This window comes from Lithobates pipiens, unplaced genomic scaffold (genome assembly GCF_037356315.1).
Source record: "Lithobates pipiens isolate NorthernLeopardFrog02 unplaced genomic scaffold, aLitPip1_a1.2 Scaffold_16, whole genome shotgun sequence".
Taxonomy (NCBI): domain Eukaryota; kingdom Metazoa; phylum Chordata; class Amphibia; order Anura; family Ranidae; genus Lithobates; species Lithobates pipiens.
The window spans coordinates 408,996,142-409,011,492 of record NW_027507748.1 but is presented as its reverse complement, the minus strand read 5'-3'; the positions used below and the strand labels follow the sequence as shown (position 1 = coordinate 409,011,492).

Genomic DNA, 15,351 nt, shown 5'->3' with positions numbered 1-15,351 from the left:
AGTAAACACGGAAGCGACGTCATGACGTCACTTCCCGTTTACTCGGCTGCCAATGGCGCCGGTTTAAAAAAAATATCCGGTATTCAGATTCGCCGTTTTCGGCGATCTGAATACATTGAAGTGTAAAGGAGGGGTGGGGGGTCTTTTAGACCCCCGATCCCTCCATAAAGAGTACCTGTCACCGCCTATTACTGTCACAAGGGATGTTTACATTCCTTGTGACAGCAATAAAAGTGATCAATTTTATTTTTATTTTTTTAAACAATTTAGTCATTTTAAAATAAATAAAAAAAAAAAAAAATTAAAATTTTTTTTTAAAGCGCCCGCCGTCCCCGCGAGCTTGCGAAGCAAAGAAAACGCATACGGAAGTCGCGCCCGCATATGTAAACGGTGTTCAAATCACACATGTGAGGTATCGCCGCGATCATCAGAGCGAGAGCAATAATTCTAGCACTAGACCTCCTCTGTAACGCTAACCTGGTAACCGTAAAAAATGTTTAAAGTGTCGCCTATTGAGATTTTTAGGTACCGTACTTTGTCGTCAATCCACAAGTGCCTGCAATTATAAAGTGTGACATGTTTGGTATCTATTTACTCGGCATAACATTATCTTTCACATTATGCAAAAAAAAATGGGATCATTTTACTGTTTTGTTTTTTGTTTATTCATGAAAGTGTCCCTTTTCCCAAAAAGTTGCATTTAAAACACCGCTGCGCAAATACCGTGTGACATAAAATATTGCAACACTCGCCGTTTTATTCTCTAGAGTCTATGTTAAAAAATATATATAATGTTTGGGGGTTCCAACTAATTTTCTAGCAAAAAATATGGATTTTAACTTGTAAACACCAAATGCCAAAAATAGGCTTAGTCATGAAAGGGTTAATCAAAAATATGTAGAAGAATATGTATCAGCCTTTTATATATCCCACGGATTTAAGGAGGAGCACACAGGAGAACTATTGAACTTTTTCTTTTATTCCAAACTATACCACTCAAAAAGTCCACTCTGCAAATTATATATCTCATCACAAATGGGGATGATGAATCTTTCTTTTATGTGAATTGCAGTGTCTTGCAGCACTACAATTCACAATGACACACCACTTTTGCAGGTCTAACAACATAACAGAAATTAACTGAAATATGTTGGATGGATGTATCAGCACACACTTAGCACTTTAACCAGTTAAGCCCCGAACCAATTCACAGTCAAAGGACCAAGCCCCTTTTTGCTATTCCGCATTGCGTTGCTTTAACTGACAATTGCGCGGTCATGCGACGTGGCTCCCAAACAAAATTGGCATCCTTTTTTTACCATAAATAGAGCTTTTTGGTGGTATTTGATCACTTCTGCAGTTTTTATTTTTTGCGCTATAAACAAAAATATAGCGACAATTTTGAAAAAAATTCGATATTTTTTACTTTTTGCTATAATAAACATCCCCAAAAAATATATAAAAAAACATTTTTTTTTTCCTCAGTTTAGGCCGATACGTATTCTCCTACATATTTTTGGTTTAAAAAAAAATCGCAATTAGCGATTACTGATTGGTCTTCGCAAAAGTTATAGCGTTTACAAAATAAGGGATAGTTTTATAGCATTTTTATTAATATTTTTTTTTTTTACTAGTAATGGCGGCAAGCAGCGATTTTTATTGTGACTGTGACATTATGGCGGACACATCAGACATTTTTTACACATTTTTGGGACCATTGTCATTTATAGAGCAATCAGTGCTATTTAAATTCATTGATTCCTGTGTAAATGGAGACAGTGTAGGGGACTAGGGGGCAGTGTAGGGGTTATGTGTGATGTTATGGTTTTTTATTGTAGGGGGCATGGCCTGGCATGTGATGTCACTGATTGTCTTTCCCTATAAAAGGGAACAGACGATCAGTGACAGCCACACTAGGAAGCAAGGGGAGAGGTTTGTTTACACAGACCTCTCCTCGTTCTTCAGCTCTGTGACCTGATCAGGGGACACCAGCGGGTGCTGGTCCCGCGGCCACAGAGCTCAGGACTGGGTCAGGAGCACGCCGGCGGCGACACGCTCCCGATCCATGGCTGGGCACTTAAAGAGCCACGTACAGGTACGTGATTGTGCCCAGCCGTGCCATTCTGCCGACGTATATCAGCGTGAGGCGGTCCTTAAGTGGTTAAAAATAGCTATTAACCACTTGCCGACCGCCCCATAGCAGATTCACAGCTATAGGACGGCCACGTTGCGCAGGATCACGTATATTATGTGTGATCATCAGACGTGAGTGCGCTCCACCTCTTGCTCACTCCCGCTGTGATTTTACACAGCGGGAGCTAATCAGCAGGTCCCGCTGACCCGATGTCCGCCGGCACCCAATGATCATTCAGTACACTGGCAGAATGGCAGTCTACCTATGTAAACAAGGCAGATTGGCATTCTGTCAGTACAGAAGGCATGGATCCTATGTTTCTGTAAAGCAGAAACACAGATCCATGCCTTCTACTAGTAAAAGCACCCAACCCCTGCAGCAATATCATCATCCCACTATAAGTCGCTGATGACCGCCATTAATAGTTCGTAGACGCTAAAATTTTTGCGCAAACCAATAAATATATATTTCTTAAGATTTTACCAAAAATATGTAGCAGAATTATATTGGCCTACACTGATGAAAAAATTAGATTTTCTTTACATGTTTTTATCGCCCCCTAGTGTTTAACCCCTTCCCTGCCAGTGTCATTTATACAGTAATTAGTAGCTCTGGTCGCTGTATAAATGTCAATGGTCCCAAAATAATGTCAAAAGTATCCGATTTGTCAGCCATAATTTTCACAGTCCTGATAAAAATCGCAGATCTCCTCCATTACTAGTAAATAACTTTTGCGCAAACCAATCCATATACACTTATTGTGGGTTTTCTTACCAAAAATATGTAGAATAAACTGCCTAAACTGCGGAGGAAATACATTTTTTTTATATATATATTTGAGGGATATTTATTTATTTATTATAGCAAAAAGTAAAAAATATTGCTTTTTTTTTTAAAAACTGTCGATTATAGTGCAAAAAAGAATAACCGCAGAGGTGATCAAATACCACCAAAAGAAAGCTCTATTTGTGGGGAAAAAAAGGACATCAATTTAGTTTGGGTACAATGTTGCACTACCATGCAATTGTCAGCTAAAGCAACACAAATCATATGTATCGCAAAAAATGCTCTGGTCAGAAAGAGGGTAAATCCTTCTGGAACTGAAGTGGGTACTAACATTTATAGGTACAGTTGAACATGGGAAAATCTGATTGCCTCTCAGGGGATCAGGAAGGAATGTTTTTCCTCTGCTGTAGCAAATTGGATCATGCTAAGATGTTTTTTTTTATCATCCTTTGGATCAACTGTGGGTATAAGATTGTGTATATGAGATTGTATGATTTAAAAAAAAAAAAAATATTGGTTAAACTAGATGGACTTGTGTCCTTTTTCAACCTGACTATGTAACACATTTCTGCACATGGTAGTGTCCTCCAGGTTATGTAGGCTGTAAAATAATGATGTGTGTCGCTTAGAGAAACCATGGAAAACAGCTACACAGTTTGACACCTCAATGGAAGAGCTGACATAGATCTCAACAGGTGATCAATGTTCCAATGGACAGAACAATGCTCAAAATGGTCAAATTCCTAGGTATTGGATGAAACTCAAACATGTCTGAATATCGTCAGATATTTAAATGCTCATTAAAAAAAAATTGTTTGCAAAGCTGTTAAATGAAACTAGGGCACTTACCCAGCATTCCCATCCCCAACATGAATGCATCCATGGTATAGGGTAGTCCTCTCGCTCTTCCTCTTGTACCAGGGGGAAACATAACCTCTTTAGGTTGTGCTTTCTTACATTCTACCTACAGAGTGGAAATAATATACATAAGATGTAACTGCATTTCTTCCACATGTCAAACAAAGCTGAAGGTAAAAACTGCATTCTCATGTGGCTGACAAAAGCGGACATCCACTATATACATAATTGTTGGCATTGACCAAATATAAGCTAAATCATCAAATTACTGGAAAAAAAAAAAACAGAGACAGCCTACATGTATATATGTAGTTACAGAAGTTCCAAACATGTTGATACAAATTATACAGTGTCTGTGTAGCCAATTTTTTTTTTTCCCGCTAGAGTTGGAAAGAGATAAAATCCTCATCACATTGTTCCCAAACAGGTACTGAAAAATGTGTCCTCTTGTTCTGTTACCAAATCTAACATTCTGCATTTCCCATCACTTTCTGTCTCAGTGACAACGGTCACCAGTAAAAAAAAAAAATAGAGGTTATCAATATAAATGTAATGGCTGTGTAGAGGACACAGAAAGTAACAAAAGCTTCACAAAGAGTCTCTAGCTCTTCCCTACTCTATCAAAAAAGGGAAGTTCTGGTGGCCTATCATTAAGATGATACACCAATATTTTTTAGTGAAAATACACAATCATCTTTTTATTACTGAGAATTTTAAATCCACTAAATTATGCTGTCAAACTTGTCAGGCAGTGTTTTATCATATATTTATGTTACATTACTGATTTACTATTGCTTTCACGAATCTGCCAGGCTGCACTAGCCCGTGGACACCTAAATAGACGTGCCAGCAGATTTATGAAGCTTTATTTCACTGATGCAAACCCAATGTAGAAGCTTCGTGTAAAAAAGCCAGATTCATGACGGTGGTTTGAAGTGTGTCTGCGGGTTCTAAAGATCCACAAACTAGGTAGTAGTGGGTCACCTTCTGATTTTGCATGCAGACTGATTACTGTTAAAGGACAGGATTAATAGCTGCAAATTACAGTACTTTTTAGTCTGAAAACATGATTAACAGACCAGAATTCAAAAGACTTCTAGACGAATGCAAGATGAAATCATAGACATGAGCATGTGTGGTAGCAGCCCAGTGATCTTATGCTAGCTTTCTGCTCACCCAATCAGCGGTAGCTTTATTTTTTGTTAACCGTGTGCCAATGTGTCATTTCTTCCACACTGGACACACAGCAGGGAACCGATCATACAACGTTGTTCTACCAGTGGTGTGCTGAGAGGAAGGCAATCTGCTAGGAACCATTATGCTGTTTTCCATACAGAACTGTCGGTGTTTAATAGGAGGGCATCTTTTTTGTACCTGCTATTGTTCAGAAGAGATTGAAAAAAAAATTCTGACACCACAATCATTTTCTTATCTGGTTCACCATAATTTCAGGTTTAAATGTCACTTTATAACAAGGCAATTACTGACTAGTGATCATTAGCAAGTCATCCACATTCATAGTGTCTTGTGAAATAATACACCCTGTACAAGTGCTGAGAAGTGAGCTCTACATCGCTGAAGATTCTTTTTATCTACAGGTAGGAAAATGAACAGCAGCAATTGTTCCACGGTATAATTTAAAACCTGAATTTTACAAATAGTAAGAAACGGGTAACCAGAAACAATCAGCTAATATTTATATTGCAAAGGGGACCATAGTTAAGCAGATGTCCAACTACTTATCAGTCTCAGTGATACAGTTGAAGGCCATAGACAATAATGTCTTGGAGATAGTAACTGTGCCTTGTCCTTGAATAATCAGCACACTACCTTGGCTTATCATAAGGTTTTTCCTAATTTGGCTGACAAGTGGTTGTGCTGCAAAAGCTTTTCTTGTTACTCTTTTCTGCATGGAAGAAAATAGCTATGGGTCATTTAGAATAACTAGAAATGCTCAGTAGTGCACTGCTACGCAGGTCAACTCATACTCAAATCTAAAGCTCTGCTTGCTTTTATTGAGGACTGCATAACCAGACTACAAAATAGTTCACAAAGCTACAATAAACCATTTGTAAAATTAAAGGGTAACTGCACTTTCGTTGGAAAAAAATATTGAAAATAACAAAAAAAATAATAAAATAGCATATACAAATGTAACACAAGCCATATTGTAATGTACGTTATTAAAAACGACCTTTCCTTTTGAAGCTGCAGTGCTGTAATTTTCTGTAAATGCTATTCAATATGGGAATCTGGAGGTTCTCTATAAACAGATGGTATACAGAATGCCCCCCAGAAATGCCTGTTTGTGTGATTAGTTCTGATTTTCCCAGAAGTCTGCATTAAGATATATACATGATTTTGGCCATCCTCGTATCCTTTGCAACAAACATTTCAGTGTTGATGAGATACTCCCGAATGGTTAATCACGTCAAACGGGATTTAGACCCTGCACTCTCCTCATTAGAGTCTTTAGATTGCAAGCTCCATGAGCAGGGCCCCCCTTATTCCTTCTGTATGGAACTGTATTGTAATTGTACTGCCCCCTTTATATTGTAAAGTGCAGGGTAAACTTTTGGCGCAATATAAATCCTGTATAATAATTACAACCCTGCAAGTACAGCAGCTGATAAATAATGAAAAAGTCACTCCCATTCACATTGCACATGGACAAACAAACAGCTATTTCTTCAGAATAGCCTAAATATGCAATAAGGTTTGGTAAAATCCCTGAAATATACATTGATCACCAAGAGGGGAATGTTTTTAAGCATATGCATATTCCCTTTTCATATATATATATATATATATATATATATATATACACACACACAGTGGGGAAAATAATTAATTATTTGATCACCTGCAGATTTTGTAAGTTTGTCCACCTACAAAGAAATGGAGGGTCTATAATTATATATTGTTATCATAAGTGTATTTTAAATGATAAAGACAGAATATCAATAAGAAGATGCTCCTAACGACAACTCATTGTGTGTATAAAAGACACCTGCCCACAGAATCTCTTTCTTTCATTCAAACCTCACCATCATGAGCAAGATTAAAGATCTGTCAATGGACGTCAGGGACAAGATTGTAGACCTGCATAAGGCTAGAATGGGCTACAAGATCATCAGCAAGAAGCTTGGTGAGAAGGAGACTACTGTTGGACGATTGTTTGCAAATGGAAGAAATACATCAATCACCCTCAGTCTAGAGCTCCAGGCAAGATTTTGCCTTATGGGATAAGGATGATCATGAGAAAGGTGAGGGATAAGCCCAGAACTACAAGGGAGGAGCTTATGAATGATTTCAAGGCAGTTGGGACCACAGTCACCAAACAAACCATTGCAAACACAATACGCCACCATGGATTGAAATCCTGAAGTGCCCGCAAGGTGCACCTCCTCAAGAAGGCACATGTATAGGCCCATCTGAAGTTTGAAAATTAACATCAAAAGGATTCAGAGAAGGATTGGAAGAAAGTTCTGTGGTCAGGGGAGACCAAAATCTTTGGCATTAACTCGACTTGTTTTGCTTGGAGGAAGGACCATAAAAACACCATTCCTACAGTCAAGCACAGAGGTGAAAACATTATGCTTTGGGGCTGTTTCTCTGCTAAAGATTCAGGCCGACTTTGCCGCATTGAGGGGCCAATGGGTGGGATCATGTATTGTAAAATTTTGGAAACCTTCTGCCCTTAGCCAGAACACTGAAGATAGGTCACGGATAGGTCTTCCAGCATGACCGTGACCCAAGGGAACAAAAGAGTGGCTCAACAAGAAGCACATTAAGGTCATGGAGTGGCCTAACCAGTCTCCAGACTTTAATTCTATAGCACATTCATGGAGGGAGCTGAAAGTTCAAGTTGCTAAGCGACAGCCAAGAAACCTTAAGGATTTAGAGAAGATCTGCAAACCTGGTCACCAACTTCAAGAAACGTCTTACCTCTGTGTTTGCCAGCAAGGGTTTCTCACCAAATACTTATTGTACCCACTAAACTGCAACTCAGTTTATAACATTTGTATCATGTGTTTTTATCAGGATTTTTGGTTGATATTCTGTCTCTATCATTTAAAATACACCTATGATAAACTAATTAACCCACTGTTTTTAACGCAAACTGTTAGACAAGTTAATTTGGTTGGTAGCAGGCTGGCTGGCAAGTTGAGCTGGGAATTTCCTTTGGTTTTGTTTTACATGCATTGTCCTTCCATGTGCTTCTTGCTGTGAAGGCCAGTTATAGGTGAGGGCAATGGCAATTTGTCTGTATTGTTGGAATACTAGTGAGGGGACACATTGGACACCTTTGCTGCCATTGTGCTATATGCTGGGTGTCCATTGCGTCCCTGTGCCTTTAAGGAGGAGTGGGCTCCTTCCAGGCTCGCCTGCCCTCTGCCTATCTATTATAATGAATGTTTACTGAAGAACTTTATACTTGTGTATATAAGCTCTGCCTACAATTCTAGGCCAGTCCCTTTAGATTATAAATTCCATGAGCAGGGTCCTCCTTTTCCTTCTTTATTAAACTGTATTGTAATTGTACGGTCTCCCTTTCTATTGTAAAGTGCTATGAAACCTTTTAGCACAATATAAATCCTAAATAATAATAATCAAGCTGGCTATGCAGTAACAGTAAAAAAAGATGTGCACACTCTATTTTTTAACCACTTGCCGCCCGCCCTATAGCAGATACACGGCGGCATAGTGGTTTCAAAATCCTGACCGGACGTCATATGACGTGATCAGGATTTTGAGCCGTTGCGTGCCCCCGACGGCGATCGTTGTTGCGGGGTGTCAGTCTGACACCCTGCAACTACGATCTCGGTAAAGAGTCTCCGACGGAGACTCTTTACCATTTGATCAGCCGTGTCCAATCACGGCTGATCACATTGTAAATAGGAAAAGCCGGTGATCGGCTTTTCCTCACACGCGTCTATCAGACGTGAGTAGAGGAGAGCCGATCGGCTGCTCCTCTGACAGGGGGGGGTCTGGGCTGATCAATCATCAGCGCTGCCCCCCCGAGGATACCCACACTGGACCGCCAGGGACGCCACCAGACCACCAGGGATGCCCAGCACAAGGTAATCCTCCCTAGACCACCAGGGATGCCAGTCAGTGCCCACAATGGATGCCAATCAGTGCTCATAATGGATACCAATCAGTGCCCACAATGGGCATCACTGATTGGCATGCATTATTGTTTGGCACTGATTGGCATCCATTAGTACAGTATAACATAATACAATGCCGCCTATCAGTGCCCACCTGTGCCGCCTATCATGCCCATCCGTGCCACCTATCAGTGCCCATCCATGCCCATCTGTGCCGCCTATCCATGCCCATTTGTGCCGCCTATTCATGCCCATCTGTGCCGCCTATCCATACCCATCCATGCCGCCCATCCATGGCAATCCGTGCCAGCTATCAGTGCCAATTTGTGCCACCTATCAGTGCCCATCTGTGTCACCCATCAATGCCACCCATCAGTGCCGCCTATCAGTGCCACATATCAGTGTCCATCAATGCCATTTCATTGGTGCCACCTCATTGGTGCCCATCAGTGCCACCTTATCAGTGCCCATCAGTGCAGCCCCATCAGTGCCCATCAGTGAAGGAGAAAACATACTTATTTACAAAGATTTGAAACTAAAACAAATCATTTTTTTTTTCAAAATTTTCGGTATTTTTTATTTGTTTAGCAAAAAATAAAAACCGTAGAGGTGATCAAATACCACCAAAAGAAAGCTCTATTTGTGGGGAAAAAAAATTATAAAAATTTTATTTTGGTGCAGCGTAGCATGACCGCGCAATTGTCATTCAAAGTGCGACAGCGCTGAAAGCTCAAAATTGGTCTGGGCAGGAAGGTGTTTAAGTGCCTGGTATTGAAGTGGTTAATAATTATATGCACAGAATTGCTATCATACTGTATAGGTAATTTACATATTAGCATCACCTGATAAAGTATATTATTATGGTGGATTATTTTTAAAGATCACATTTATTGCAGATAATTAGTTTGTGGACTCTATACCGAGTCTGTGCAGTTACTGTACTTCAATTGATAGCCTTAAATAAGAGGATTGTTTTTGTGAAGAGCAGTTACATGTAACAAAGCCATAAATATTGCTTAGTGATCATTACAAAAGCTCAGAGAAATAATGGTATGTAGCAAAGTGTGGCTAAACATCTCACTTCCTAATACCCCTATCAGTGACAGTCTAGTCATTGTTTTACAGATACCTGCTGCCTGTTACTAAGCAACTACATCAAAGGAAACCTCAAGTTTATACAATTTTCATTTAGGTAACAGAGGTTAACTCACTGTAATGGGATGATTTAAAACAAACACACCTACCCTTCACTTTGCACTGTTCAAGCAAGAAACCCAAAAGCTCAAAGGAAGAGCGAAAGTGAGAAAACGTTTTATTCTATACACTGACACATCCTGATGTGTTAAATATTTTCTTTGATACATTTCTCAAAACACCTCCATATTTCACATCCTGTGATTGCTAGACATCCTTTGACAGGAATGAGGAAAGAAAATAAAGCCACGAATCCCCTCCTTTCAAAGTAAGACACAGAAGATAAAAATGAAGAGTGACGTGGGATTCACACCGTCCCATGTACATGCAGTGCACATGGCTACGCACATATAATGATGCGTATATAGGCCCAATTAGTTTCCCTTTCACTCTAAAGTGCAGCATTGCTTTTGCCAGCCAAATACGAAAAAACTGTGTGTAAGATGCCTAGATGCTATACATGCTAAGTAGGTAGACATTACACATCACAAGAGGGGATCCTGTGGGGTATTGACTTTAATGTGCATCCTGTTAAATATCTATTGAAATATTTCTATCTGAAGAGCCACCCACAACTTTTCCAAAGGAAGATCAGGTTAAAAAGCTTTTTTAGGAGGTACTCTTTCATAAAGTGGTTATAAACCCCATTCATGAGATCTGACCCAGGCGCATAAATCTGTAGTGTTTACTTACTGTATCTCTCTTTAAAGCACTGAGTGCCGTTTCTGTCTGGTGCTCTGTTCCTCTGTTATCCGCAGAGTCACTTCTAAGACACATGAGATAACAGCAGCTGAAAAATTGTGCTGGGGAGGGAGCTTAGAGGTAGATTAGCAGAGAGATTGTCTATTCAGAATGCAGCTCTGCATGTTCCTTCCTTCCTCTGCCTATGTGGAGGGGTGGGGGGGTGACTTTCCTCCAATCAGCTCACACACACATACAATATATGCCCAGACTCCACACCCACTGCTGAAACAGGAAGAAAGATTTCAAACATGATCTGCAGTTTTCAAGGAGTGTAGAAAAGGAAAGACTGCAGATATACAAGTAAAAAAGAAAAAAAAATGTAATCTGGCTTAGACTAATTCTACCTTACTTTTTATCAATAGGTATAGGTGGCACAGTTTATTTTGCTAACTGTACTTTGTATTCTTGCTATAAGATATGTCATAGGCAATACTTAAGGACTTTAAAGCAAGCACATTTAAAATAAGATTAATAACACTTGGTTCATGGTTAGAAATGCTGAAAGTCACTGCAGATCACTAGATACCAACTCATCAATTTTCAATGACAGTTCAAGTTCAGATTTCTTATTGCAAATGCAATAGGGAATTTTTTTTTTTTTACAGTTTTAACAATTTACTTTTATTGTAAGATGGTGCTGGTTTTAAGATTAATCTACAAAGGAAAACTATTGAGTGTCAGGTGAAGCAACTACACTCCCTTTGAACTGAGATCTTTAAAGGGAAGCTCTAGGCTCATTCAGGAAAAAATCTAAGTCAGCAGCTACAAATACTGTAGCTGCTGACTTTTAATATTAAGACAATTACCTGTACACTAATCCAGCGGTGTCTTCATCCGAGCCGATTTTTCCATTGGCTCTCTGGTGGTGCTGCCGCCGCCATCTCGACTAAGGTAAACCTACAGTAAAGCCTTGCTGCTCTTTGTGAATTGCCTGGCAGCGGGGGACGGAGGAGGGGAGCTACATTTCGGACTGAGTTTGCCATTGGAACCACTCCCCCCAACCCCAAAGGTGGCAATTGTGGCAGTGGAGGTGGGGAAGAGGTAAACAATTACCAAAATCAAAGAATGAAATCATGCTAGAGTAATGCACATGTGTCCCTGCTAGCACCAAAATATATTATTGGTAAAATAGATGTGAGAAAATCGTGCAGCGCTTTCTAAATATTGACATATAACAACCAATACGCAAAAAAATACGCAAAATATATGCAAAAAAAAAAAAAAACTCAGAGAACTAGATCACAAAAAATTATATGCAGGACATAAAATGTTAGGCCGCGTACACACGGGCGGACTGTTCGCCCAACTTTGTCCGTCCAACAGTTTCGGCAAACAGTCCGCTCAAAATTAGCATGGACGGACATGGCCACACACGACGAACGAACAATTTGCTGAAACCGTGCGCGATGACGTGAACGGCAGGTACGACGGGACGAAAAATACGACGTCCTATACACTGCATTATAGCTTTCGGCGTGAAAATCCTTTCTGAGCATGCGCGCAACTTTGTTTGACGAACAAGCCTACACACGAGCGGGCTGTTCGCTGAAACAAGGTTTCAGCGGACAGTTTTTCGTAAATTCCGAAAAACCTTGTCCGTCCAACTGTCCGCTGAAACTGTCCGCTGAAAGCCCACACACGAGCGGACTGTCCGCCCAAACACTGTTCAGCGGACAAAGTTGGGCGAACAGTCCGCCCGTGTGTACGCGGCCTCAGTGAGTCCACCATTCAGTGTGGGATATAAGGCTGCTTTCACACTGGGGCGGGAGCAGCGTCGGCGGTAAAGCGCCGCTATTTTTAGCGGCGCTTTACCGTCGTTTTAGCGGCGGTGTGCGGGCGCTAGCAGGGTGGTTTTAACCCCCGCTAGCGGCCGAAAAGGGGTTAAACCCGCCCGCAAAGCGCCGCAAAGCGGCGCTTTGCCGGCGGTATTGCCGCGGTGTCCCATTGATTTCAATGGGTAGGAGCGGTATAGGAGCGGTGAATACACCGCTCCTTCACCGCTGCAAAGATGCGGCTAGCAGGACTTTTTTCACCGTCCTGCCAGCGCATCGCTCCAGTGTGAAAGCCCTCCGGCTTTCACACTGGAGTTAAAGGGGCCGGTTTTTTTCAGGCGTTACACAGGCGCTATTTTTAGCGCTGTAACGCCTGAATACCGCCCCAGTGTGAAAGCAGCCTTAGTCTGCCAAAAATTTTGCCATAAAGTGCCACAACACCATAAACTATCAACTTAACCACTGTGATCCTCTACTATATACCACACTACACATGCTTACCAGAAACATTTGATTCTTGCTTAATACAAAGAGGCTTAAGGTAGACAAGCAATCAATGCACATCCAAATCTGGTCTCAATGGCCACTCTCTGGTTATCCAATGTTTTCATGCAAGGAAAAACCAAGAAAGCCTCATAGCATAAAACAATTTCTAAATGAAAATTCCAGAATACTCACATAGATGTATCAGATATATAATAAACAAGCCAGCCCTGTAAGTGAAGTGGGCTACTTCCAGATTTTTCAGTGCGTGATGACGAACGTTGGCTCTATCCTGCAGGTTGTATCATAAATTACATTTTCAGGGGCAACTTTCTTACTATTTGTTAATATTTAGAAAGTGATGCAGGTTTTTCTCACCTCTATCAAAGCAATTGCATTTTTTCCTATTTTTTCTTGCATATAGGAGCTGCTGATCTCCTCCAACCTTTCCAGGCACGTCCTGTCTGCATGACTGACAATGATGGACCATACCTGCACAACATGTGTCAACATGTCCATTTGTAATTTCAAACAGGGGGGTATGTGGCAGGGTTACAGGATAACAACTGGGAGATGGTAGTCATTCCATTACAGGAAATTCTTGAACAAGGACCCTCATAGATTACTATCCCGCATAGACAATTTTTTTTGTTCTTTAGTGCAGCCTATAGTTTTCCGACAACTACTCACTATCTAACATCTTTACCACACTCGTAAACACAATAATGGCAATTTTGACAGGAAGCCAATTATAAATACCCTATGCCCATAGCTCGCAAAAGACAAGCATGCACTTAGTGTCCCATTTATATAGACAGTTTAATATATATCTAAGCAAAAAGTTTTCTAAACCCTAAGTAAACTTTAAGTAGATGTGGTAAAAAAAAAATCGGTAGAAGTGCACAAAAAAAAAAAAAAAATGTGAGTGTGTACAATGAAAAAAGCTAGCGTATACAAATGCATTCTCAAAGCCCATACACATCATCATTCTAAATATCACAAATCATTTGCCCCACTTCTCCCATCCTTTTATTACACACACTAAGGATAACAATACAATCTTTTCTGCCTGGATCAACAATTAACAAGAAAATGCAGTTTGGATTAGCGCTGTCAGAAACAGTCACCCAGTAATTAGCTTCTGCAACCATATAACAGGCGACTGCTGATATCAGAAAGACAAGCGACGATTAGGATTTTCACAGCCTAGGAGAACAGACACAAAACATTTATAAACAGACAACACATGTCAATAGAGAAAAGAAACTGACTCCAAAGCAGAATGAAAACCAATTGTGAGGCTTATACATACAGTGCCTTGCGAAAGTATTCGGCCCCTTTGAACTTTTCAACCTTTTGCCACATTTCAGGCTTCAAACATAAAGATATAAAATTTAATTTTTTTTGTGAAGAATCACCAACAAGTGGGACACAATTGTTAAGTAGAACGAAATCTATTGGATATTTTAAACTTTTTTAGAAAATAAAAAACTGAAAAGTGGTGCGTGCAAAATTATTCGGCCCCTTTACTTTCAGTGCAGCAAACTCACTCCAGAAGTTCAGCGAGGATCTCTGAATGATCCAATGTTGTCCTAAATGACTAATGGTGATAAATAGAATCCACCTGTGTGTAATCAAGTCTCTGTATAAATTCACCTGCTCTGTGATAGTCTCAGGGTTCTGTTGAAAGCGCAGAGAGCATCATGAAGACCAAGGAACACACCAGGCAGGTCCGTAATACTGTTGTGGAGAAGTTTAAAGTCGGATTTGGATACAAAAAGATTTCCCAAGCTTTAAACATCCCAAGGAGCACTGTGCAAGCGATCATTTTGAAATGGAAGGAGTATCAGACCACTGCAAATCTACCAAGACCTGGCCGTCCCTCTAAACTTTCAGCTCAGACAAGGAGAAGACTGATCAGAGAAGCAGCCAAAAGGCCCATGATCACTCTGGATGAACTGCAGCGAACTACAGCTGAGGTGGGAGAGTCTGTCCATAGGACAACAATCAGTCTTACACTGCACAAATCTGGCCTTTATGGAAGAGTGGCAAGAAGAAAGCCATTTCTCAAAGATATCCTTAAAAAGTCTTGTCTAAAGTTTGCCACAAGCCACCTGGGAGACACACCAAACATGTGGAAGAAGGTGCTCTGGTCAGATGAAACCAAAATCGAACTTTTTGCCCACGATGCAAAACGATATGTTTAGAGTAAAAGCAACACAGCTCATCACCCTCAACACACCATCCCCACTGTCAAACATGGTGG

At 40.4% G+C, this 15,351-nt stretch overlaps 1 protein-coding gene across 12 annotated transcripts in view; it reads right to left on the bottom strand.

Annotated features, from left to right (window-relative positions):
• MSI2 (musashi RNA binding protein 2) overlaps window positions 1-15,351 on the bottom strand; it is an 845,284-nt gene that overhangs the window by 213,493 nt on the left and 616,440 nt on the right. For all 12 annotated transcript variants that reach the window (XM_077482429.1, XM_077482423.1, XM_077482428.1 and 9 more), the window contains one exon: window positions 3,770-3,884. In XM_077482429.1, coding sequence (XP_077338555.1) covers window positions 3,770-3,884 — 115 coding nt within the window. The remainder of the gene's footprint in view (window positions 1-3,769; window positions 3,885-15,351) is intronic.